We start from the raw sequence: 27255 nt of genomic DNA on the forward strand, positions 1-27255 counted from the left end.
GCATTTTGACAAAGGAGCAGTTCTCATAGTAGCCTCCCCCCCCCCTAACTTCATCCTCTATTCACCTGAGGAAAAGCAATTTGACATTGTTGGTTTGCTTCAGTAGATCTTTGTATACTCAAAAAGTTTGTTTCTCCCTGTGCATACATGCTAACTTCACATTTGCACTATCTGACACAGTATGATCTTAGGCACATTTATTTTAGTAAGTCCCATCAAAATAAAATAGTGCTGCAAGTGCCGCTTGTTCTGAGGCAAATGTGTGTATTCATATGAGTTGTGTATTAGATAGGACCAATTTATTCCTTCAAGAGACAGAAAGTATCCTATCTCGCAGTGCTTGTAAATTCACTTGGCAATATATATTTACAACTCAAGTTGCAAAGCCCCTTTTTTGCTGAAGAAACTACAAAATAATTAAATTTCTCAACACTAAAAAAACTGGGTTTACCAGTATATGCATCATATGTGCATCAGGGCCACTTATGTGAACTTTTCCGCTCCTAGCATTAAGGGTGCAATTCTATATACACTTTACTGGAAGTTAAAGAAACAATTGTGGTTTGGTTTGGTTCATGGGTTATTCTAAAAGTGAATGTCTTGTGAAAGAGTTGCTAATTTCCTGTGATGCATCTCATGTAGTCTGAATGAACATTGTGGAATATTTCGAGGGGAGGAGGTGTGCCACTCCATCCTGAGATTGCCCAAGCATCAGTTCATCCTCTTAAACCATAGAGCCCTGAGATGCAGGGAAATTAGCCTTCTGACAGTTATCCACTGGATGGAGGAAGAAAGGCGTGGATAAAGATAATAATAAAGGCTTTATTGCTGTTTTGGGGGACCAGAAGGAGCACTGTAAGTGGCTCAACAGCAGCAGCTGGTAAATGTCTATCTCTGCAGACACACATACAAAACCTACCGCCTGAACAAAGGAAGTAACAATGCTTGTATAACTAAGCATGGTGCTCTCCATGTTGTTTTAAAGCTGGCTTCCACAAAAGCTATAAATTATGCAAATTGATATGTGAATTCTGTGCATGTTTTCCTGAGAATAAGTCCATTGAACAAAGTAGGGCTTGCTTCTGAATCTACATGCATACAATTAACATTTGCTGGTCATGGAGAAGGACAAGAAATTATGCCCTAGGAGCACTGAAAACTTTATTTGGAAATTCTCTGGTTTCTGAGAGTTCATTAAGAACTGCAGTATACTTTCAAGCCCAACTACAAACTTGCTTTTTTTTAAAAAAGAGAGAGAAAGCTGAAATGCCCAGGATACTGCCCTTTCTGTTCAGTATCATGACCAGCATCCTTCCACAGTACTGTAGGATACACACAGCCTTTCTTAAAGTCCATGTTCCTAGGGTCACACACAAGCATGAAAAATGTAGCATTGCCAGGATTCTGCCATTTAGCTAAGCAGAAGTGTCTATTTTCATCTGTTATGGATGGTCCTTTGTATGTTAGCAAAGTGAGGCAAGGACAACAAATTCTCCCTGTTGTTTTCTGTCTGCTAGCAGGACCTGGAGCTAGTCCTCTGCCTGTGGATGACATCCAGTGCGTTTGCGTTTGTCCCTGCCTTCTAATTTGTTGGCTCTATTATACCAATTAAGTACTGACAGTTAGTTGCATATGTACCTTAAAAAAGAAACAGCTAATAATGCCCACTCACAGCACAAAGAGCTCATAACGCACCTACTCTCAGCAGCCAGAAGCATCATAGCCAGACACTGGAGAGACCTGTCAGGAGCAAGCATAGACCAATGGTGTCAAATAGTATGGGAAACAGCCTTATTAGAAAAACTAACCAACAAACTGAAACTGACATGGGGACAAATAGAAGAAGACGCCTTCACCCTGGGACGGTTACCCTTTATCACATACACAGCCCAACAAGAACCTGCCAACAGCATTAGAATCAATCTGGCTAACCTGATCCAAAAACACCCACCCAGCCCACTCACACATGAAAACAATTTTCACTACAGCCAAAGACAACCAACCACACCCTAGCCTAGGCCACCCCAACCTCTCTCATCACCAAAGAAATACATGCAATTAGTAAAGAGAACCCACATAAGTGGCACACATACACAAAACAGGAATACAGTAGAAGCATTGCCACCCAACCCACACACACCCTTTACCATCCCCCCTCCACCTGTTTCCCCCTTTTCTTCCTAATGTAATACTGTATCAATGTCTCAACAAATGAAACTGATCTGTAGAAAATGTAACTTGAAAAAAGAGGCATTGCACATGCTTTTGTAAACCGGAAAATTTCAATAAAAATATATTTTAAAAGATAAAGAATAAAAAGAAGAAGCTGCCCAGTAAGTGTGCAAAAGCATACAAGCAGATTCTCCATGCACACTTTTTAGTGTAGTTTGTGCAGTTTTCTGGTTTTGTGCTGCCATTCACTGTGTGTGTGTGTGTGTGTGTGTGTGTGTGTGTGTGTGTGTGTGTAGAAACAGTGTAACAGTATTTATAAACCTGCCACCACCTAAAAATCCATTTTGGAAGAACCAGAGCAGTTCCTTTTTTAGTGGGCCAAAATTGTTTTAACCGTGCTCAGCCTTTTAAATATGAAGCTTTGGAGTGCTGTGAGGAAAAAAGGAAGATTTGGATCAGACCCTATCCTACAGCATCTCTGACATCAGACTCGTGGACATGGGCATAGCCAGGATTTTTAGTGAGAAGCAGGCTTTTTATTAGGGCCTGCCCCCCACTAATGTATTTTTATTGACTGGGGGGGGCAGCAGCCTCTCCCTGCCTCCCCCCCCCCCCAGCTATGCCCATGGTCATGGACCTGAAGGTGTATGACTTAAGTTGTTCCAAATGAGGGACTTTTGGGTGGGGAGAGTAGAGGTGTGCAAACGTATTTTGTCTCCTTTATTATTTCTTGTGTTGAATAAGGAACTGTGTGAGAGAGAAATCACATTCCAAATCAGCCCACACAAAAGGCACATGAATAGGAAATGGGTCAAATCAAAGACAGGCCACAACAGATAAAATAGCATTGAAAACGGAGATCGCTTCCACTGCTGCTGGATATCTTGGAAGCTGCAGGAGTACAACTCCCATCATCCCTGAACACTGGACAGGCTCTTGTGGGAATCTCTCAACACCTGCCAATAATAACTGATAGCCATCTATGTTGGTTAATATATTGCTATGGTAAAGACCTTGGGTTGTTTTGCAGTCAGTTCCCTTACTTTAGGGATCATGCTGCACAACGGAAGACCCTCAAGGCCAAACCAGAACCTTTTCTGCAGAGTTGTCCTTCCTTACCATCTGCTGCTCACAAACCAGAGGCAAGAGAAAGGTGTGGAAAAGCTGCTGACTGTGAAAACAGATATTTCTCATAGTCCATGCGGTTGGATGTGGAAGGGGGCTTAGCCCACCATCCTCCAGGCCCTCCTCAATGCAGCCGTCTCATATGACCATGTGCTGATGGTGAGAGCACATACATGCAAGCAGCTGCAGTCGTATTTCTTAGCTCTTCACTCACTTCCTCCAGTTTGCAGGGACCGATTTTGGTCATATGGCATTCTGAGCATGGACCAAATTTGATTCCTTCCCCCCCCCCCCAAAAAAAAACCTTCTTATTTTCACAATAATTACTTACTTACTTACTTACTTACTTACTTACTTACTTACTTACTTATTGTTATTCTTTTGTGCCCCCTTGGCTTGGCACCCACACCACCCTGCATCTGGCCATGGTTTCCCTCTGCATGTTCATGAAATGCCATGATTGCTTGTGCTTGTGATTCGCATAGCCTGACTGTGTGAATCAGTCCTCAGATTCAACTTCCTGGTTTGCTTGTTCTCCCAGCTAAACAGATACCTAGAAAACTGCCAGGGCAAAGTGTTCTAGATGAAGTGGAGTGACCTGTTATTCTGAAACAATTATATTTTCCAAGAGAGTTTCATTCAGTAGCCGCCGCATGGAATGTTGCTGAGCACCAGGAGACTTCAGACTGATGTAGGATGGAGCATGGGATGTGAGGTTAAAAAGGAATGCTCTGATAATTTGGCAAAAAAGAAGAAGGGTGGAGCAGGCTGCTACAAGTATGCTAGTTATCATTTCCTCCTCTCATATGATACGATGCTAAATGTATCTTTGCATTTAGCCTGCAGGGTTGTTGCTTTTAAAATGAAAATATCAACCAACTGGGGCATGTGATAATGATCAGGGTCATTGCAGGCATGGAAGGAGAAATTAATTATTTCCTCTGCTACTGTGAAAGCTGCTCTTGGAAATGCAGGGACGGGTAAGCAAACTTTTTCAGCAGGGGGCCGGTCCACTGTCCCTCAGACCTTGTGGGGGCCCAGACTATATTTTGGGAGGGGGAATGAATGAATTCCTGTGTCCCACAAATAACCCAGGGATGCATTTTAAATAAAAGCACACATTTTACTCATGTAAAAACACGCTGATTCCCAGACCGTCCATGAGCCGGATTTAGAAGGTGATTGGGCCAGATCCAGCCCCCGGGCCTTAGTTTGCCGACCCATGTGCAGAGACATAGGAAGCTGCTTGACAGCTACCTGGAGTCAGACCACTGGTCCATTCAGCTTAGTACTGTACACACTGTCTGGCAGCAGCTCTCCAGGGTTTTAAGAGAGGAGACTTTCCTACTTAGGGCTGCCATGCACCCGGATTTTCCCAGACATTCCCAGGATTTCAAAGGCGGAATAGAAATTCCAGGGGGAATTTCCGAGAGGAGGCACTTTGTCCTGGACCTTAGGCAAGTCAATCAAAAAAGTGCTCTTTTTTCCGCATTTTGGGGGGCTTCCTGAAAAAACCTCAGCAACTTCCAGGCAACCCTATTCCTACTCCTACCTAGAGATGAATCCAGGAACCTTCTGCATACAAAGTAAATGCTCTCTCACTGAGCTACAGCCCTTTGGGAGAGTGGGGAGCCCCTCCCCTCCATTTGCACTATAGCTGCAAATTTCAGTTTCCTTTCTGGGGCCAATAGAAGCTTGGGGGAGCAATTTTCATAGGGGAAAATAGAGATCATGGGAAATGGTTAAAGCCCCCTTGGAGTTCAATCCAGATAGGGCGCTTCCACAGCCCCACTTTTTTAAAAAACAAAAACACCATAGGAGCCAATTTCTAGGGGTTCGGGTCCCTTTGGTCTCCCAATAAAATATTTGAAGGGACCAAGCCCCCGCCCCCAAGTTGATCAGCATTACCATTCAAATAGTGTGCATGTGCCACATCGTGTGATCAATTATGTGGGGTGCGGCTTACATGACCCCCCCCCCCAATATTTTATTCAAGTTGGCACCCAAGTTGTGTGCCATTTTCTTCTACCTGAGTCTATCCTGCGCATCACTCCTCCTTCTAGGTACATCTCCTCCTAGATACAGAGAACTTGCCAGGGGAGAGAACATGTCTGAGCATTCCAGGGAAGTGATGGAGGGTGTCTAAGTAACCACAGGGCTTCATTTCCCAGCCCACTCAAGGTGCTGAAGCCCTCAGTGTCCCGACTGGAAGATGAAGAAAACCTGCCCTTGGTACCTCCATTCATTGGAGCCTCCACTTGGAACCTTGAGAGGCAGTGAGGGGATCTGTGGAATCCTGAGCCTATCCTACTGATGTTGTGTGGTGACAGCAAGCTTGATCCAGGCCCAAACGCAGCACCAGCCAGGAGCTCATGCAGCAACCATCCAGCCTCCCACCTCTGCCCCAGACTTGCTGCTCTGTAAAGCCCTGTCAGCTGGCAGGCAGTGTTTGGTTCCCCTACGTCTAGAGCAGGGGTCTGCAACCTTTAAGACAAAAAGAGCCACTTGGACCCGTTTCCGAAGAAAAAAAAACTGGGAGCCGCAAAACTCGTCATTATAAAAATAACTTTTTTGTCACTTTTTTATTATTTCTTTGTTTGACCCCTCAGAATTACTCCTCCTCATAGAAATAAACGTTAAATTAACAAGTTACCTTTTTTGGTGTGTGTGTTCTTCACTCCCCTTCAAAACAGTGACCAGCGTACATGCCCCCTTTCAATGCAGTGACCAGCGTACATGCCCCTTACAATGTAGCGGGTGGGCGGGAAGGTGACATCGGGACGGTGCGTGACTAATGCACGCACCGCCCCCATGCGACATCACAGCCAGTACAGCGCCCGCCACAGTGGGGAGTGTCGGGGCGCACAATGTGCCTCCTCCCCTCGCTAGTATCCGCCCCGGAGCCGCGGCAAAGGTGTAAAAGAGCCACATGTGGCTCCGGAGCCGCGGGTTGCAGACCCCTGGTCTAGAGGAACATATATGGACCATTGGTCTGATCAGGCATGATACTTTTTAGTATGTGAATTTTGAGCTCTGCTTTACTCCATGTGAGTGGTTCCATAATTCTGTGCTATAAACCTCAGATCAATTTCCCAGAAACGTTGTACTGCAAATGGAATAAATGTGCAATTTTTTGAAATGTGCATAACATAGTTAATTTGCACTTAAAAGCAATGATAACCAGAATCGAAGGTTTTTTAAAAATCAAAGTAAAGGAGGTTAATCCAGATTTCTACGAATGGGAAGAGCTGCAATCCTTTGTGTGACTTGCATTAGCCTGAAGATTTAGTAGAATGAGGGATCTTGCACCCATGTTTATATGCTAGGAAGGAATTCTGATGGGAAGGAAGAGAATTGAACAAGAAAGTAATATGGTATACAGTGGAGCTGGTGACCGAGACAAGAATTTCTTGGATATTGTTAGAGACACCATCCATAAGGAACTAGAAGAGCCAACCTATAGAAGCAAGGCACTGCCTGACAAGTGGGTTCTTGCTGATGCAGTCTTCCAGAGTCTGCAGACCGAGCATATAGCGCAGCTTCCAGTTGAGGTATCAATGCCATCTTTAAGTTGTACAGGCATGGTTCTTTTATATTATGGTCACCAGGTGTTTTGAAGGAAATTTGTTGTTTATAACAGCAAAATGCCTTCTTACTGCGGAAAAAAAGGCCTCACTACATAACAGCTCTCTGCTTGCCGGCAGCCTTAATACCTTATGCCTACGCACAGAACCTTGAACTTTAATTACATCTGCTTTGATGCCCTCTCTTGGTTTTATGCATGACTTGAACATTTACTGCTGTTTGGCCTACATTCTAAAAGCTCCATTACTGAAGTTCACCTTCTTTAAGCAAGCTAATTTTTGGCTGAGAAACCCTGAGGATATTTTTGTGCAGCTGTGTTTGCTTTATGCAGAAGGCAGAACAACACAGAATAGCTTGTACCATGATTACTCTGCTTTCCAAGCATCATTTGGGAGGATGGAGGGTGGGGGGGGTGGCACCTAGAGTTTAATGTTCTTTTAAAAATCATTCTAAACCAGGATTTTTTTCAGCCAGAACTCACTGGAACTCAGTTCCAGCACCAACCAGGTAGGTGCCATTGTCATTCTAAGAGAATGAAGGAGGTATTCATGGTGAGTTCCAACACCTCTTTTTCTAGAAAAATAACACTGTTTTTTAACAACACTATGATCTTTTTGTCTAGTTATGACTTATGCAGGAATAGAGATTGAGACTAAATCACTTGGACCAGCAGAGCACAGCACGACTGCTTGAAATATTTACACCAATATAGTTACATGTTAGTGCTGGAGAAGGTGCTATCACCAGTAGCTTAATGGTAGAGCATTTGCTTTGCATGCTGAAGTCCCAAGGTTCAATCCCTGGAGTCTCCAGGAAAGACTGGAAATCCTGGACAGCATTTGCCAGCAAGTGACAACACTGAGCTAAATAGATCAATGGTCTGACTCAGTATAAGGCAGCTTCCTATGTTGCCCCCAATTGTGTTTTTATTCACTTGTTTTTTGTCACCCTGAGCACCTTGGAGTGGGAGGGCGGGATACAAATTTAATAAATAAACTGTTGGGTCAGCTGCTTGCTGCAGGAGCCTGGGATATGCTTTACCTCAGCTAAGAGTTTAGAATGGAATTGGTTTGCTCAGAAAAAGGAGGCAAGCTGGAAGCAACTGGGAAACAAGTATCTGAAGAGTTACACTGATTGCTTCATGATAAATGTCCTGTCTTTATAAGCTAAGTTTACCTTAGCTCAGGGAATGTGATCCAATCAGACCAACATTACAAAAAAGTGCCCCCTCTCAATGAGGGCGGTCCTATTAATCAAGAGTCTACATTTATCTACACTGGCTAAAGGACTGCATATGCATTTGGGCTCCATAAAGGAAAGGAAGAAGAGTATCCTGACAGGGCAGGAATCCACCACACCCTGCCAAGTAGTATCCTGGCTACACTAGTCCATAGGAAAAGGCATGGCTGCACATATTCAGTCTGAAACAGGCTTTGAAGCTTTTGTTTAAAGAGGTATATAAACTCTGGGCTTCAAAGCCCATGTTGTTCTATTGCAGCAGTTCCATCCCGACTATGTTCCGACCCATTAGCAGCTGTGGAACTGTAGTTCTGGCGCTGGGTGGAGAATGCCTCAGGTTGTTTGTTGTGGCTCGTGGCTGAGGTTTCTGGTTGGGGTGGCTGAGGTTTCCGTGCAATAAATACAATCGCCTGTGTGAGGTAATTAATAATAATAAAAAGGCTGGATTCAGCAAGAGTCATAAAATTACACAGCAGAGTCATAAAATTACAAAATTGTGCAGCACAGTGAAGCATGAGGAGCACAGGTTGCAGACACTTTAAATATCCCATTTAGTCTGCTTACAGTGCTTCCCTTCTCTATTCCTCTTGCAGTGAACAGACCATAGCATTCATAAGTTTAAATGCTTTGCTTAAAAGCTCCAGCAAAAAGCAGCAGCAAGAAGAACACAGGCAGAAATATTGGGTTTGCAAAATACAGAAAAATACTTCTGAACGCATGGTCTTAACTTGAAGCAGTCGAGCCCAGACATATTGCCTGGTTGGCTTCACATGGTGGAAGAGAATGAAGAAAGGTTCACTTCCTCCTTCACTACATAAGAGGGGCGTGACTTAACTGAGTCTAGCAATACAATTCAGTGATCTTAACCCCTTCATGCATTAACCAGCCCTAAGCTTGCTAGTGATATTTGATTGCAATTTCCCAGAGTTTCTGGGCTGTGGGGTATCCTGAGGCCAGGATACACAGGTGGTGGCCATTTTAGGTGCATCCAACTGATGCACAATCGCCAACGTGCAGGTCCTTTCAATATTCCTTAAAGAGCCTAGAAATTTCAACAGAATCCCTATGGAGGGTGTCTATCTGCACGTATCAAATGAATCATGATGGCAACACAGCATGAAAGGCCAGTCTTTCCTCCCAAAATGACTATCAAGATCTCATCATGGATGCAGATGTGTACCTGCATCAAAAGTGCTGTGTGTGTAGCTCTTTGTATACAAATCCCAGAAGAGTAGCAAAGACAACAAAAAAAAAGTCCTATGGCACATTAAAGATTAACAAAGAACTTGAAGGTGCCACAAGATCCTTTGTTGTATTTGCATACTGTGCCCTTTCTCACACAACCATCTTTAGGATGCATTCAGATCATTTTTCTGCCATGTGTGCATGGAGTTTTGTTTTGCTTTTTAAGGTGTTTAGGTGTTGCAAACTCCCTCTTCCTCTTAGCAGCTTAAGTTTCGGTCTCTGGTGAAGTCACTGATAATCCCAATAGTTCTACAAGAGCACACAGCAAAAACAAAGCAGCAGACACCAGATTAACGTCGCATAAGAAGAAGCGGGGGGGGGGGGGGGGGACATATTCCACTGGGAAAACTCACAAGTCTCCTGCTTCCAACATACAGGTATTAGTTCTTCTTTTACATCTCCCAATAAATGTGTTGTTATAAGAAGTAACCTTTATGAAAGGAGAGAAGCCCTTCATGTTCCTTGGTCTTTAAAGTGCCAGTGCATTGCAGCCCTCGCTTAAACCTCCAGGGAAGGTGCTATGAAATCAATGCTGTCATTAAAGTGTTTGGGAGGTCCAGAAGGAAATAAAGAAGGGAAAAACAAGGCAACTTAAAAACAAACCCTTAGGATGAATTGGGTAAATGCTATATTTGGAACGTTTGCTGAGATTTCCATAAGGTTGCCATGGAATATGCATGCATTAAAAATGCATCTTAAAAGGACAGATCTATTTGGCAAATTCATGCATTGCTCTTATAGCTTCTCTTGCAGTTTTAGTTTATACATTTTAAAATATGCCACCCCAATGAGATCATTTTTTTAGCCACTTTGTCTTCTCCAGTACCTACTTCAAAAATGGCTTTTTGGCTACCACCCAATGATTTCCCTGCTTGCCTTCCTTCCACCCAGCTGAATCTTCTTACTTTTTTTTTTAAAGGGGGAAATGTATACAGTACATCTGAATATTTTGCATACTTTCCCATGCATTTAGAAAATGATGGTATAGCACTATTTTAACCAAAATGAAAAAAATACTAACACTTCCTTTCCCTCCCACAAATAATTTTAGTTTGCATTTGCTTGATGTAGAATTATGACCCTAAATTAGAATGGTCCATGCACCCATGTAGCATTGTAAAAACAGTCAATGAAGAGTTGTAATAGGGGAAGCCCAGCCAGATGGGCGGGGTATTATTATTATTATTATTATTATTATTATTATTGCCAATGCAAGTCCTACTCAGAGTAGACCCACTGAAATTTATAGGCATAATTTAGTCATGCTCATTGATTTCAATGGATTTACTCTGAGTAGGACCCTATTGCATTACAGGATGTCCTTGGCAGGCTTCTAGTAGTGGGATCTGTTAGTTGAATCTGTCTCATACTTTATGCATTTTGACATTGATTGACATGACAATTGACCTGGCATGTTTCTGTTAGAGAAAAAAATAAAAACAAACAGAAATTATTGTATAACTTCTGCATGCAAAGAACCTGGGTAGCTGCCTTATCCTGAGTCAAAACATTGATCCATCAAGCTCAGCATAGTCTCAAATTACTTGCAGAAGCTCTTCTGACATCAACCCCAAACATTCTTGCTCTCTCAGGCATTTGGAGAGAACCAGTGAGACTTCAAAAAAAAATTTTCAGGGTTTTAGACTGTTCTGTGCTTCTTTAAAATATACTTTTAATTGTTGGTTTAACTGGCGTGGATTTTTGCAACTGCTGTTATTTTTATGATATTCTGGAAACTACCCAGGGATTACTGTGATTACTTATTTAGATATGTATACACCACATTTTTCTTAAGCCTGCGAACAACATACATTATTGCAGGATCAATAAAACATCAGTAAGAAAATAACAATAAAAAGTGCTGGATGATCTACACATCTAGATAATAGAATACATGGTACCAAGGATCCTTATGCAAAGGCCTCTCATTTTCCACTGGAAGCTGAAATGGAGGGGTTACTGGGGCCTTTTTTTGGAAAGTCCCTCCTTGTTCAAGGAGGCTACTGACAGGAAGGCAGGGGGCAAGAAGTGAAATCTGTTGAAATGGTATGTGGCAGAGCTGGCCCAGCCATAGGGCAGGATGAGACCACTGCTTCAGGCAGCAGAAGCCTCCATGGGTGCCCCACCATTGGCACTGATTTTGGTCCAGTAGCAGACGCAGCAGCGGCAGGAGTAGGTAGATGGTAGCGGCAGGGCAAAGCAGCCCCTTCCGTTTTGCCAGCAAGCTGCCCTGGTATGTGATATTGTTCCTTTCTTGGCAAACCTTCATAAAGGAACTCCTGACAGCCACTGCCAGGAGGCTGTTATGTACATGCTGGATAGATCATTCCTGGAAGGGACACAAGGCATACAACTGGCCTCTGTATTGTTGGTGCATGTTGTTCTACTCTGAATTGCCTGCAATCAATTGCAGAGATGCAAAGAACTGCAAGCTCTCAGGAGAGATCAAATGCCATTTGATAAGTTGTGAGGGATTTGGCGACATCTTGACGCCAGGTGATAAATTTGTGTGTTACTAGAACTGCAAGCTCCTTGGCCTTAGCTTTGCAAGTTCACCCTTCCTCCTGTTCTCATGATGGCAATTCAGCCATGGCATACGTAATATTAACAGGGCTGCTGCCATGGTAGACCTATCAGAATCACAAATCTGCTCTGAACATGGTCCGAGCTCATTTCCAAGGCCACACCTACACAGCCGCAGAGCCAAGCCATCGTGTTGCTTTCCCTGAGCTGCCTTGCTGTTCTCTTATCTCATTTCATTTCACTGGCCTGCGTGTTTGTGTGAGTGAACACCATTGGACATACTGTGAGTCTCTTGTTTGTAAAATAATAATAATAATAATAATAATAATAATAATAATAATAATAATAATGTTGTTGTTGCTGTTGCTGTTACTACAATTATACCATTTTTGTTTGATGACTGAGAGATTGAGATTTCAAGTTATTTTTAAAAATTTTCATCTGTCAATTCTGCAACCAGCTAACCCTCATTAACAGCTAATGGAAATCACAGGGTAATTATGCTGAGAGGAAAGGAGAGATGTGCCGGGACGTATATTTCTTTTTGACCAGTAATGGATGGTATGAGCCTGGAAACTTGGTAATACAGGTGCATAGTAGGAAGTTGGTTTAAAGGTTGATGCTCTGAAACAAGAATGTCATATAAAAATACTGTAATGGCCTGAATATAAGCCTCACTTTCCCTCCCAAATTCCGACTGTGAAAAGTTAAAGTGCGGCTTATATTCGCAACCTTACAAAAATTGGCTTGGAGCAGGCTTGTCCCCAGATGTTGCCTGGTTTTGGCTGGGCCGGCTCCCAAGATGGCGGCACGGCAAGGGGGTCCCTGAGAGGGAGTCAGAAGGTGGTGAGGAGGAGGAAGGGAGGGAGGAGCGTGGATGAGAGAGCGAGAAGGTCTGCTAAGAGGAGGAACAGGAGCTGCAGCCGGTCTGCTGCAACTGGCGCTAGCCCACCGAGGTGCCTGGCTTTAGCCCACTGAGGGGCGTGTGAGTCCCGACAGCTGCTGCCTCTCTCCACCCGTACCACCTGAGAAGGGGTGTGTGCTTGTACTTATAGCTTGATTGGACCTAGGGACATTTATTGTGTACATGTACAAACTGCCGTTGGGCAGATGGATTGCAGAACTCGATAGTGGTGATTGTAAGATGTACAAACGATGGTGACCAAATCACAAACTCTATCATTAGGTGTGATATAGCCCGCCAAAAATCTGCCAGAGAGCCTAGGTTCCTGTGTTTATGGTGAAACCTAGACTGGAGCTGTTCTAGGGGACTGGAACACGTAAGATACTGAGGCTGGATTGAGACACATCAAAGAAACATTTCATAAACGTGTTCTAAACTTTATATGACAAATCGGGTTGGCAAAAACAGAACTCCACAGCGCCACCTGGTGTCATGGTGTTAGAAAGGATAAACAACACATATAAAGTGCTTTTTCTTTGCCAGTGTAGCTGAGTCCTGATTTCCCCCCCCCCCGCCCTTAGCAATACATTGATAATTATCTGATGCTGTTAAATTAACTTTCGTCTTTTTCCCCTTTTTTTCCTTGGCATTTTGGTAAAAAAAAGTGATTCCATGCATCACGTAGATGACTAAGGGTTTAGGCTTAAGTTATTAAATACAGTACAAACAAATTCCATGTTACGGAGGCAAGCACACTCTGTACATGCTCATGCTATCCATTCATTTCTGAGGCTCATGATTCTTAACTGTTTCTCCTCCTATACAACTTAAAATACTTAGGCTGTGTCACATTTTGATTGGACACAATATTGGCAGCACATTTTCCTTCTCAGTAAGCCAAATGGCAACAGCCTTGTCTTATACCATTTAAAAAAAAAAAAAACCAGCCCACCAGAATATGGCTTATTATATGATACTGAGTACACAACTCTGGCACACTTTTAATCAAAGAGGTAGCCAGCTAACCATGGCTTACATCAGAAATAAGACAACAGTCCAGCAGCAGTTTAAAGCTGGCAGGTGTAACAATATGCTTTTGTGGGTTACTAAGAATGATGCATCTAGTGAAGTGGAGTCTAGCCCAAGACAGTTCATGCCACTGTATTTTTAAGAGACTAGTACTGTTTGTTTTGTTATAATGTTCAAGCAGCACTATGATCTGCTTGACAATGTCATCGTGAGGATAAGAAGATTGTAAAACAAATTGGTTAACTTAAAATGCTGTTACAAAAAGTAGAATGGTGCAGGTAATGGTTCAGAGCCTACATGCAGGCAAGCCTGTCCTAGCACACAGCCCCATATTGGATTGCCAAAGGCCAACATGTCAAGTCCAACGTCTGTAAACATGACTATCCTAGTTGTGGCCCAGAGTCTGTTCATCTTTTGTTCTTTAGGCTGCTGTGAGCGCATGTCAGGACACTAATACAGTCGTACCTTGTCTTGCGGCTGGGATCTGTTCCGGAGCCCCGGTCGCTCACTGAAAAGGACGTAGGGCAAAGTGCTGTGTCTGTGCACGGAGCGGTTTGCACTTCTGCACGTGCGCAAGCAACAAATCCGGAAGTAACCCATTCCAGTATTTCCGGGTTTACCGTGGACATTCGCCAGAATGGACGCTAGACAAGGTGGACGGTCACGGAGGTATTACTGTACCCATTAAAAATCTCCACTCCTGCAAATGGTGGTCTAAGAACAAGGCACACCCCCCCCCCCACGACACAAGGGTAAGCATGGAAGGGGAGACCATGCCTCAAAGTATGGCACCTGTACTTACTCCAACTCCCCCAAGGAAAGAAAGATGTGGAAAGCACTCAAGGCCACAGAGTATCTCCCACCAGAATAGGGACAAAATGTGGATTGGCTTAACATCATTACCTTGTACAAGGGGATGTAGGGTAAATCTGTACTGTGCAAAAACAGAGGCCCTGGTGGCCGCTATAACCCCACTGCAAACAAACTTCCGCTACATCCCAGGGAAAGCAACGAGGAGCACAATAGCAGACTCGTCTTTGGGTATTGCCACTGCTGGCCAAACAGTAACGACTCTCATGCATGCAGGATATGAACCAGGGCATATGGAACAGAACTGAAACTACAGAGCAACTCCCTACTGTAGAAAAGATGAGTAACGTTGCAAGTGGCTACCTTGTGTTCTACAACTGGTGCAGCTGGAATGGAGACCCTGAGAGCTTTTCATTGGGAGAGGAAGGAGAAAGATGAGATATGCGGAATGTAAGAATCCCTAGGTGATATGACACTCTTCCCCATATTCACTCACGTAACAGCGCCACCTGCCCGCAATGAGCATCTAGTCATCACTGTTCTCGGGTTTCTCTTGTCGCTCCACAAGCATCCAGGCAGCTGTTCTCTACCTTTTTCCCTGCCAAGGACTCAAGGCAGCTTACAGATAAAAATGGTGGCCCTGCAAAAACAAATTAGACATGAGCTTGCAATATCTCCAAATCTGGGAGAGTTGTGTACTGCTATTAACCAAATGAAAAACAAAAAAGTCAGCGCATCTGATAGGATACCTGCCAAAGTCTTCAAAGTGGGCAGAACTGAACTTCCTACACACAAGCTCATCAGAAAAATCTGGGAGAAGTGATCCCAGCAGACTTTAGGGATGCCAAAATTATCAATTTTTTTTTAAAAAAGGTGATAGAATGTATTGCGAAAATATTGAGGCATCTCTTTATTAGCTGCAGCCAGCAAAATTATTGAAGGATCTTATCAAACCTCCTAACTATATCTGAGGACACCCTTCCTGAATCTTGGTTTTCGACCTTCTAGGGGGGACAGTAGGTATGATTTTCACTGCTCGACAGCGTCAAAAAAATGCAGAGAGGAAACCCAACTCCTGTATATGGTGTTTATTGACCTAAGGCCTTCGACACTGTAAATCATAACGGAATGTCCTCTCCTTGAAAATGTCCTCAAGGAATGTCCTCTTCTTGAAAAAACACACAAGATTGCAGAGGGGTGGTGGAGCCAAAAGGGCCCTCTCTTGCCACCCAAGAGGATCTGTAGAGCTGGAAGCATCTTTCAGATATTTGGGGCCTATGTAATAAAATTACATGTTAAAGTTGTATGCCTTGGCAGACTTGCCAAAACAAAAGCGTCTGTTGCAGGTGCTGAAAACAACATGATGATGGCACTTGCCTAATATTAATTGGCAGGGCGTTTCAGAGTGTAGGTGCAGAATGGTCATTATGTGGCACTTGTAGAAGTGCCAGCTGCACAGATCGAAGCCGTCAAATGGGCGTAGATGGGGTAAGGCGATCCTTCAAGCAAACTGGTCCCAAGCTGTTGAAGGCTTTATATACTAATAATAACACCTTGAATTTGACCTAGTAACAAACCAGCAGCCAGTACAGATCTCTGAGCAGAGGTGTAATATGCTGACAGGGTCTCACTCCAGTTACCAGTCGTGCAGCATTCTGCACTAACTGCCGTTTCTAGACCAAGTGCAAGGGAAGCCTTACGTAGAGTTCGTTGACGAAACCCAGTCTTTAATGGTGCCTGGACTACTACTGTGGTCAAGTCCAGGAATAGCTGTAACTGTTGTACCAGCCAAACTGACAAAAGACGTTTCTAGTTCTTACATTCAGACATTACTGAAATATTTATTGTCACTGCAGATTTGCTTCAAGTACCGTATCTGTCATATCATGAGAAACCATCAACCTGCCTGTATAAGGCCCGCTGTTAGTATCATGTCCATAATTTGTAGTTGCACCACTTTTTCCAAAGCCTTTGGTTAATGGATTAGTTACCTTTTTACCCATGCCCTTAGAATAATTGGTTTTCCTGGCAGTTGGCATTTTTATTCTTTTCTCCCTTCAGTCCCACAGCTCCAATGCATACACCAATGTGGCTGAATCTGTAGCTGCAGGGTGATGGACTCTGTGCAAGCTCTCTATGTGGTATTATTGTCAGGTGTGCCTCCAGTGACAAAAGCTGGTTCCCCAAGCGTCTGCAGACTGTATGCTTGCTCCTTCAAGGGGAGTGCAACCGTCTCCAGGGCAGGCAACTGGGTAATTTCTCAGACACAGGTGTTACATATGTAAAAGACAATCAGAAACTGGAGGTGTGCAGTGGCTGTGTACACACTCCCATTTACTCTGCATCCCATGTCCTCCTGTTGCTGGTTTGGGAAGTGGTATACACACACACCAGCTTCAATCCAAATAAAGAAACAGGACAACCTAGTTGCATTTTAAGCCAATAACGTGCCTTGCATCCAAACAAAGCATTGAATTGGATATTAGTTTAGATGCTGCTTTTAAAAGGGCAACAATATCTGAAATGGTTCATATAGTTTCCATTGGATCTAAAAAAGAATTCAGTACATATCAGAAGTCTGTTACCTGCCAATACAATTCATCCTATAAAAAGGTATTATTAGAATGAAGCACAAAGACTCCTTTGTAAATGAATGGCAGTTTTATTATTCACACAGCTAAAAACAAAAGTAGAGAGGTCCCCTCACACTTTAAAAACTTTTTGTGTTATTTGGCTGTTATTATGTATGTACTGCATTGCCCAAACACCAGCTTCTGGGCTAGGGTGGGATATTTCATTATTTATTTGCAAACTGTTGTTGTATGCTGAAATAATTTAATAACAATAAAGAACACTATGAAAAGGTATTATTTGAAGCATTTTGGATATTGCCTGTCCTAGGGATCAACAGACGGTATTCTCCAAAATTGGAGACTAACAAGGGATGTTGTAGACCTTGGGTCTGAGTTGAGAGGGGTCAGCAGAGCAGCTTCTTACTTTAAAAATGGGGTTCTTTACCTATGTTTCAGGGGATCTGTACTCAAAAAATACTTTTTTCTCCCAATGCTGTAAATAAAATTTGTATGCATATTTTGTGTTTAGTGTTTGTGTATATATGTGTTTGTGTATATTTTTCCTGGGGAGGGGGGTCCATAGCTTTCATCAAGTTCTCAGAAGAGCCCATGACCCAAACATGGTTAAGAGCCACTGGTTTAAAAGAAACATGACAGCATGACCTAATCTCAGCAAGCAAGGATATTTTAGTTTGCCTGAATGAAAGCCTCCCAATTCTCTAATGGCCTAACCCCGACTCGTTTTTCAGGATGGCTCCGATTGCCTTCCAACAGCCTCCCTGCCAAGCAGGAAATCAGAAAAAATGAGCAGCTTTTCTCGCCCATTGTATCTGCGCTGACAGCTTCACCTGCCGAACTGCTGCTTGTCGTGACGCAGCTTTTAAATGCCAACACAGCCCCGGCGGGCGGGGAGGGGAGAGAGAGAGGAAAAAAAACCCTGACAAGAGCACCAGCTCCATTGCCGCTGAAAGGAAGGCGGCGCGCGTTATATAACCTGGTGTGGCCGCGCAAAGGGAGCAGCAGTGCAGCTGGAATCAAGCAGGCGTTTTATCCTCTGCAGGGACAGCGCAGATTCGAAAGGGAGGGCGACAAATTTCAGGGGCAGTCTTACTAAGACAACTTGCTGCGGAAGGAGCCCAGTGGATTTTTGTTTTTTAAGACAATTTTCATTACAAAACAGCAGGAACCGCCTATGAATAATAACATACCAGAAAGTGGGGTGAGGGCATTAAGGCCCATTTAACTTATCTTCGGGGTAAATATACACGGGGGATGTTTCGCCGGCAGCCCGCGATTTCCAGGGCACCGGCAGCAGCAGCGGCTCTCCAACGCCTTTCCCACGAACTCTCGTCATGGGGGAAGGAAAGGAGAAGCGGGAGCGGCGGCCGCTTCGCTGCCATTTTGCGCATCCTTGCGATTTTTTACGGCAGGGGAGACGGAGAAGCCGCGTCCTGCATTGAACCGAACGGGATGGCTCGAAGCGCGTCACGTGCCTCCTTTTCCGCGGAGTTCAAGTACCCGGATGCCGGAACTACATTACCCGTCAGGCCCCTGACGCCTCTACGCCTGCCGCTCGCCGTCCAGGCCGGAAGGACTTGGTGGCGCCGTGACCTCCGGAGCTTCCTTCTTTCCGAGCCAAGCCCCGGCTGAGGTAAGACACGAAACAGGCCTCGGGAGTGTATCCGTGTCCATCGGGGCCGCGGCGGCACCCCGCCGGCCATCTATGGCCGGCATCGGCCTCCGCTTCCCCTGGCCGGTTTCGCGGGCGGGGAACATTTCGCGCTTCTTTTCGTGCGGCTCCCATGAACGATTCGCTTCCCACTGCCGGGCGAGCCTGGATTTTCCTTTGGCCGCCGAGGCCACGAGCAGCGGAGGATGGGCTCCGACGGGAGACCGAGCTCGAGGGGAACAGGCGGAGGGGATATTTTGTGCTCGTGATTTTGTGTTTTAAAAAATGTCTGTAATGGCAGCCATTCTCCATGGCGATCCCTCAGAACAGAATAACGCTGAGAGGATTCGTAAGATATATGAAACTCCTGCTGTCACAAATAATTTTTCTTCTATGTACTCCGTTTTAGTCAAAGGCCCTGTTGCATTTTTAAAATAAGCTAACTTTCAGATTGCAAGTCTTTAAGCTTTAGGTCCATATACCAAGAGTAACTTGTTGGTACAGAAAGCAGTATGAGTTGCAAACATTTTCACTGAAAAACTTTCAAAATAATATAAAAACATTGGGGTATACTGTGCTGTGTGAGACCATGACTATAGAGGAGAAAGTAAGTTTGCATCAGATTGATAGGAACACTGTGTGTGAGATCCAGAAGTACAGTTAAAATACTTGTGATATAGAAAACAAGCACACTAGATACTTAAAGTGTTTTAAACTGAAAGATGGGTGGGATAGAGACCCATACTAAAGAATCTTTCTACACTAGAGACAGCTGCATTTTCTAAATAAGCATGCTAATAACTTTATTTTCAGGTTCACAATGGGCCGTGTAATCAGAGGTCAAAGAAAAGGTGCGGGGTCAGTGTTCAGAGCCCATGTGAAGCACAGGAAAGGCGCAGCAAAGCTGAGAGCTGTAGACTTTGCTGAAAGGCATGGCTATATCAAAGGCATTGTAAAGGCAAGTACCAGATTGTGGGGATGTTCTGTTTCTATTCTTGTAACTTAAGTTTTAAGAAATCTGAATCCCTTTTTCCCTAATAAGAGTAGTTATTAGCAGTTTATACAGTCAATAGAACTAGTACAGGCAGTATTATTTTGTTATGCATACTTTTGTGAAATTCTATAGTACAAAATTTCTGAAATGATTTGATGTTTTTAAGATTGACACAGTATGTATTAATGGTATTTAATACGATGCATATTTATATTTGTATTTTATCATCTTGATGAATCTGGTAGTATGTTGAATGTGGGTTATGCAAATATTAACATCTACATGAAACCACTGTCAGCAGTATGCAGATGATACTGTCTTGTTTCCATTTAATAATACCATGGAGGCCATTGAAGTCAGTGTCTGGAGGCAGTCTAGGGGGCAGTGAGGGCAAACAAGTTGAGGTTGAGACCTAGACAAGACTTGAGGTACTGACTGTGGGTAAGGAAATAAACTGCATCATAACATGGTTTATAACTTATCTTGCATGGGGAATTCTTTAGTGGCCCCCATATCTCCAAAATTCAGTCAGTAACTTGTGCTCTGACAGGCTCCAACATTGCAGGTCTTAAGGAAAATCCTAAAGTCACACTTATTTTCTGTTAATATTCTCTTAATGGTTTTGTTCTGCTGATGGCTTATAACAATAGAAAAACGAGATGGTAGGGAAGAAGGTAAGTGCATACCAATAAGGTAGTTCTGAAAATCTTTAAGCTTGCTTAAGAGCAAGACAACTATAGGCTTCCATTTAAAAGGCAATGGCATAGTTGAAAAGCACGGAGGCTAAGGGACAAAGCTTTTGATTGATTTAGGGGAGGGTTGCCTTTATTCCAACTTTGTTTAACCTCAGCCATTCCCAAATGGAAAATATGTGGAAATGAGGCAGTTCATAAGTTATGTAGATATGTAATATTACCTAGCAGGGCTAAGCAGTTATCTCAAATGCCTGGCCTTTTGATATGGAAAGTGCATGTAATTCACTGAGTATATTGGCAGTGTTGCTAACTATCTGAAATTATAAGATTCTTAAACTGTATTTATATTTCAATAGGATATAATTCACGATCCTGGTCGAGGAGCTCCTCTTGCCAAGGTTGTTTTCCGTGATCCGTACAGGTTTAAGAAACGAACAGAATTGTTCATTGCAGCCGAGGGCATTCATACTGGACAGTTTGTTTACTGTGGCAAGAAAGGTGAGTAAAGACAATAAACAGTTGTGCATATTTTTGGAAATAGTTAGGTAACTTGAAAATGTAGACTTAAAGAGAGGTGACACATTAGAGTGATACTGCAGCTCTAAAAAATGTTTTTCATGTGTACAAATCTTTTAGCTCAACTCAACATTGGCAATGTCCTGCCCGTTGGTACTATGCCAGAAGGCACTATTGTCTGCTGTCTTGAAGAGAAGCCAGGTGATCGTGGTAAACTGGCCCGTGCTTCTGGGAACTATGCCACAGTTATCTCCCACAATCCTGAAACCAAAAAAACCAGAGTGAAACTGCCTTCTGGGTCCAAGAAGGTGATCTCCTCTGCAAACAGAGCAGTTGTTGGTAAGTGTTGCCTCATATATATGCTAGGTTTTATGCCTCATAAGCTGAAGTGTTTGTAGTTGGAAGCGCCAGAACACCTCTACAATCCAGATTCTGCAAGTTCTGTAGTTTTAGGACAGTACTTGCAGAATCTGGATTGTAGAGGTGTTCTGGCGCTTCCAACTAATAACACTTCGAAAAAGGTCTTAACATGGAGGAGGTTTTCTGCAAAACTCAACCAAATTGGCTATTTACTACAACAGCAATGCATGATATCACCATTTTACTAACTTTCTCATACTAATTTAAGGCCTGTAATGAAAGAGAAGAACATGACCGTGACTGATTATTTGGAGCTTAAGATTTTCCAACTGTCCAGTCAAGCAAATTCATTTGGGAGTCTTTGATGTTCTTTATTGAATAATTGTGACTTAGAGTTGGCAGCTGGGTGTCTTAAAAGAGAATTTTTTTAGCATATATTATTTTGCATTGAGTCTGACCTCTTTAGTCTCTGTTGACAGCAGAAGGGCATTGTTGATATACAATGGGCATATTGCATTGCAAGAATGAGGTGATGATTAAGCCCCTGACATTGTTGCATTCTTATTGGTGTCTTGGTATTTGTCACTATAGCTGCTTGTAAGCACTTAAGAAATTAGAATCCAGTCTTTAAAAATGACATTGCACAAAATGTGTTCTGTGTCATTATTTAATACTGTGTTGCTACAGCAGTGGTCACCAACCTCTCTTTTTTTTTTTGCCCTGGGCACATTTGGAATTAAAAAAAAATGTTTTACTGCAAATTATCCAAATATACAATAATGAAGAAATATACAGAAAAAGGAAAGTGTATAACTAATAACAATCATAGCAGCATAAATATAATACAGCTACTGGTAATCACATAATATTCCACTTTTAGCTTTTGCTTGTGGATTACACAAATTTGGAATTTTGAGAGTGCCATGGACGTTACTCCCTCTGGTCGCTTTTTTCCTGCCCACCCAAAAAGCGAACATAGACAAACTTTCACTTTTTCAGGTGGTCTGGATAAAACCATTCAGCAGAATTAAAACAGATCCTTTTGAATGTGCATGGTTTTACATGCCCCCCCCCCAAGCGTTCTCAAATTTTAGCTTAAATAGGTAGGCTTCACAGAACCATTGCTTGCCAGCACCGGGAAATCATTGATCCATGGCATGAATCATGATTTTTACATAGTACGACAACAGAATCACAGAATATATCTGTGATCTGGTTATGTGTGGATAGATAATGGTTTTGATGGAGTCCCTATAAACAATGCGGTTCTGTGTTTTGGACCCATGTTTCTGTACCATGGTGACACTAGAAATACCAGATGTGATGTTCATTCAATGGAGAGTGATGCGGTATGTGATCACATGGTGGTAAGAGAACCTGTGGGAAAAACTTTTAATTTCAAGACATTTACATTGTCAAGTTTCTCAATTCATTGTCTTCACTTGTCAGTCTTATGTTCCTTCCCCCAGGCTAGATTGCTTCACTTTCCCTACTTACCCTCACAAGTCACTCTGCTTTCTGATCAGGGGCCAACCTTAGCCTTAGAATGCACATACTGCTGAAAGAGTGAGTGGGAAAGGTCCTCCCACTTCCTCCCTTAGCCTTGATGTGGGAGGTGGTGGCTGTGAACTGTTCTGAGGTCTATTGGTATAGGGCAGTATACAAATAATAATTGCCACCCCTTATAACGGAGTCTAAGAGACTTGTGGGCAGCCTCAAGGGCACGCATTAGCATCCTCAGTGCTGCAGTCTCATTTAGAAGTCTGATCACAGTACTAAATATGGAAGGTTCAAATATTTTGACCAAAGTGAACTGTGAGACAATATGAAAGCATTTCCCAGAAGCAAAGCAAATGGAAAGCTTTGAATAAAATCATTTGGTAAACATTGTCTATTGCTACCATTAGTGCTGTGCACTTGGAAGGCCTACAAAGAGCATAACTAACCATGTTTAATGGGGGACCAGTTAAAGCACTAATACTGTTTTTGGAAAATAATAACAGGGGAAATCTCTTGCAAAAAATCTTCCAGGTATTGTTGCTGGTGGTGGTCGTATTGACAAACCTATCTTGAAAGCTGGACGGGCTTACCACAAATACAAGGCAAAGAGAAACTGCTGGCCACGTGTCCGTGGTGTAGCTATGAATGTAAGTCTTTCTTGCACCTGCTTCCTCTGGTTACTTAACCTACTACCTTGATACACTGATGGTGGTTTGCAGTTTTAAGATGTAATCTATTTTAGTGACATTAGACAAGAGGAAAATGGAATGCAGAGGTAGAAGAAATGTAATCAGACCTGGCTAGTGACTCCTTCATAGTATGGAGAATACTGTTCCACAAGGATAGGAACCAACAGGTAGCTGGTTCCAACAGAGACAAGGGATTGGACTGGTTCCTCCTGCAGATGAAGCCAGATAAAATGGCTGCTAATGGAGATAGTGCTAATGGAGATAGTGCTAATATGACCTAAGTGTCCATCCAAGTTTTCTTTACAACCATTACATTAATGAAGCAAGCTAAGTTTTAAGGCTTGTAATTCAATATATATCTGTAGTGGCACTGTCCCCATAACGAATGTAAAAAATAAATAAATCAGCATTCAGTTCAAAGGTAAAACAAGCTAAGTTGTTAAATCAACAGCAGAATGTAGCACCTTCACTTTGTAGCATTTCCTGAAGGTCATCAAATCACGCCTTTGATCTAAGCAAACTATGCAGATGGAGCTTAGTGATAAACTTAGTTGCTGGTTTGTTGTTGTTTTTTTGTATTAGAAATAATTTCCTGCCTTATTTTTTACTCTGGTTGCTGCTTTTCTTTCATAGCCTGTTGAACATCCCTTTGGTGGTGGTAACCATCAGCACATTGGTAAGCCTTCAACCATCCGGAGAGATGCCCCAGCTGGTCGCAAGGTTGGTCTCATTGCGGCCCGTCGTACTGGCAGACTGCGTGGAACAAAGACCGTGCAGGAGAAGGAGAACTAAATGTTCAGTTCAATATATTCATAAAGAAATAAATGCCACCTTTTGTTCAAAACTGGTACATGTGTGAGAGGCATTTTCTTTTAACAGTTTGTCTAAACATTTTATACATGTTTAAATGGTCCTGAAATTTTAATCACCTTATAAAGGAACTGTTTTAGATTGTGTATGAAGTTGTCTAGATAGATCAAGTATCTGGTAGACCAGTTTGAGAACAGGAAGCGGGACTTTGGGCCTTTCGTCTGATCCAGCAGGTCTCTTGTGCTCTTTCATCAACCTTCAGGTAGGCAAGATCTCAAACTTGGTTCTTAGTACATAATGCAACATTCTTACACTTTGCTATATAGCAAAGACATGTCAAATGGGAGTAGAAAGAGAGTGATATGCTTAGATTAATGGCAAAATAGAATCCTTTAAACAGTTCCACAATGCTGAACAAAATGTTAGGTATGTTTAAGGCACTTATAATGTTCTGCTTGTGTAATAGGACCTTCCTCTCCCCTTTGCTCCCTGGCACACTATAAATTTCTCCAGAGGGTTGGGGTTACACACAAGTGGAAGAAGTCCTGTTGCATGAGCAGAACGGTTTGCAGTGTTGGATACAAAAGCCCAATTTTGTCTTAAAGAAGCCTGTTTAATAAGGACCAAACTATGCAGGGTTTTTTGGCAAACTTGGAAGGAGGGTACATCTCCCTCCAAAAGCCGTTTGACATGGTCAGCTGTTCAAGGAAAGAGGGGTAGTCCAAGCAGCCCATATCCAAATAGTGGAGAGATGTTTTGATGGTACATCAGTTTCCCTAGAATGTCATTTTGGGCTGCTTGGAACATGGCTCAAATGACTGCATCCAGAGTTAAGGATGCTGCTTATACAATATATTTTCCAGCTTCCCCTCCTTTTTTCTTGTGACGGCTCTCACAGCAGCAGCACAACATGAGAAAGATTGCTACAGCAGGTGGAAGTAGAAGTTCCTGCTTTCCATTTAATGAAAAGACTGAAGTGAACTCCTGTTCTGTAGTCTGCTTTGCCCCATACCATGTAAATAGCATAAGGATTTATCGGTGCCCTAAGTACATTGTGCAAATATAGAGAAAACAAGTTTCAATGTTTAGTAGATGGAATAGTTTTCAGAGGACCACAGATAGTAAAAGCAACGCTGTGGGAGCAAACATTTTCTAGACACTTAACAGACTTCTTGCTTTGCATGATGTTATCACTAGCATGCTGTATTTTGCTGATAAACGAGGTGGAGGGAAGGCGGCTTTCACAAAAGGGAGTTGAAGCATGTAAGAAATATACACAAGTGCTGCTAACTGGAAAACGAAAATTGGAATATTTTTGAAGCTGGGCTAATGACATGTACTCTTAATGATGTCACAGGCAACAGAGTTTTCTCATTTCCTTTCAAGAACTATATAGCTTAACAAACCTTTAGAATACACATGGTAGAGGGCACACTATCTGAAAATAACAGGCAACTGCCTTATGTATGTATGGAGCAAAGCTGTGTGAGCACAAATTTTTTTAATGAGCAACCCAGTAAGTCTCAGAAGCAGGTGTGGCTTTTCCTAGATGTACAGCAATTGGAAAACTACTGCTTGCATTTGTAAGTGCACAACTACTCAAGAGCAAGGTGCGGGGAAGCTATGGTCTGCTGGCCTATAATTTACACATCCTTTACCACTGGATATGTTGGTTGGGGTTGAATAAAACTGGAAGTCCACAGCAACCCTCTAGAAAAACAGTGATGTAACTGTTAGTGAAGAACAATCTCTTGAAAGGAATCATTGAGCTAAGAATGAGGATTGCTTAATTAGAAGTAAACTAGCAGTGCAGGAAATGTCAACACGTTAACTATATAGTTTAAAAACTGCTACTAGGTGCAGCTAGAGACTAATCCTATCAGTTACTTGTGATTTTAATATTCTCCAATATTCAGTATACACATAATACATGTATTTAAAGAAAAATGAATTAAAATATTTTGGGGTATGTCCTGCTGACAGCCTGAAAGCTGTAGAGCTCTCAAAAATGTTAGTCTTGGCCAGACTTATAACCCTTGAAACAATTATAAACTCTATGAAAAGGTAGGTAGCATGCAGCAATAGATTAGATTAACAATACCGGTACAACCTAGAAGAATATAATGATTTTCACCATATGTAGGACACTTGAGACAGCCTACAGGTGTACAGTGGTACCTCGGGTTAAGAACTTAATTCGTTCTGGAGGTCCGTTCTTAACCTGAAACTGTCCTTAACCCGAGGTACCACTTTAGCTAATGGGGCCTCCCGCTGCTGCCGCCACCGCACGACTTCTGTTCTCGTCCTGAAGCAAAGTTCTTAACCCGAGGTGCTATTTCTGGGTTAGCGGAGTCTGTAACCTGAAGCGTCTGTAACCCGAGGTACCACTGTATGATTGTTCGCTGCAACAAGTAGGCTATAGTCAAACTGCTCTTGTGTTAGAATAGCAGCCCAGAGTGGTATACCGGTCATGAATTTTGCTACAAGGGTCCAGTGACTTGTTGCTCTGTCCAGCATATGAACATTGGAGAGAAAACTAAAATTACAGGGACCAAAATTATTTCACAGAATTAACCAACCAGGGAAAATCCTGAAAAGATAGTAACAAAGCAACTTATTCCTACAACATTGCTTTCCAATAAAAAGGGCTACTTTCAATCATGAGGCACAAAGCATTCTAGAGCAGAAAGTTAAAAAACTGGAAATAGTTTCTACAGCAAGTAGTAGTTTCTACTACTCTCCTTAGTGTGATAGTACATGCAATCCTTAATTTATATTGAAGTATAGAGTTGAAGGGCTTGCCGATCAGAAGGTCAG

At 42.7% G+C, this 27255-nt stretch overlaps 1 protein-coding gene and 1 long non-coding RNA gene across 2 annotated transcripts; one reads left to right on the forward strand and one right to left on the reverse strand.

Annotated features, from left to right (window-relative positions):
- Nucleotides 1-13209: 13209 nt before the first annotated feature.
- Nucleotides 13210-15414, reverse strand: LOC310676073. The gene is made up of 2 exons (XR_014510385.1): nucleotides 14844-15414; nucleotides 13210-14813 (listed from the first exon to the last, which is right to left on the reverse strand). It is a non-coding gene; the product is annotated as an uncharacterized lncRNA (long non-coding RNA).
- Nucleotides 15415-18176: 2762 nt separating this feature from the next.
- On the forward strand, nucleotides 18177-24478 carry RPL8 (ribosomal protein L8). The gene is made up of 6 exons (XM_083437402.1): nucleotides 18177-18856; nucleotides 19688-19832; nucleotides 20920-21061; nucleotides 21200-21418; nucleotides 23471-23586; nucleotides 24262-24478. The coding sequence occupies exons 2-6, from the start codon at nucleotides 19695-19697 to the stop codon at nucleotides 24418-24420; spliced, it is 774 nt and encodes a 257-aa protein (XP_083293528.1). The 5' UTR covers nucleotides 18177-18856; nucleotides 19688-19694; the 3' UTR covers nucleotides 24421-24478.
- Nucleotides 24479-27255: the final 2777 nt, after the last annotated feature.

This window comes from Podarcis tiliguerta (genome assembly GCF_965153285.1).
Source record: "Podarcis tiliguerta genome assembly, chromosome: 4".
Classification (NCBI taxonomy): domain Eukaryota; kingdom Metazoa; phylum Chordata; class Lepidosauria; order Squamata; family Lacertidae; genus Podarcis; species Podarcis tiliguerta.

Coding starts and splice junctions, on each gene's coding strand:
- RPL8 (XM_083437402.1), top strand. CDS start 19,695: ATGGGCCGTGTAATCAGAGGTCAAAGAAAAGGTGCGGGGTCAGTGTTC. Junction 21,419..23,470: donor TGCAAACAGAGCAGTTGTTG/GTAAGTGTTGCC, acceptor AAAATCTTCCAG/GTATTGTTGCTGGTGGTGGT. Junction 23,587..24,261: donor TCCGTGGTGTAGCTATGAAT/GTAAGTCTTTCT, acceptor TTTCTTTCATAG/CCTGTTGAACATCCCTTTGG.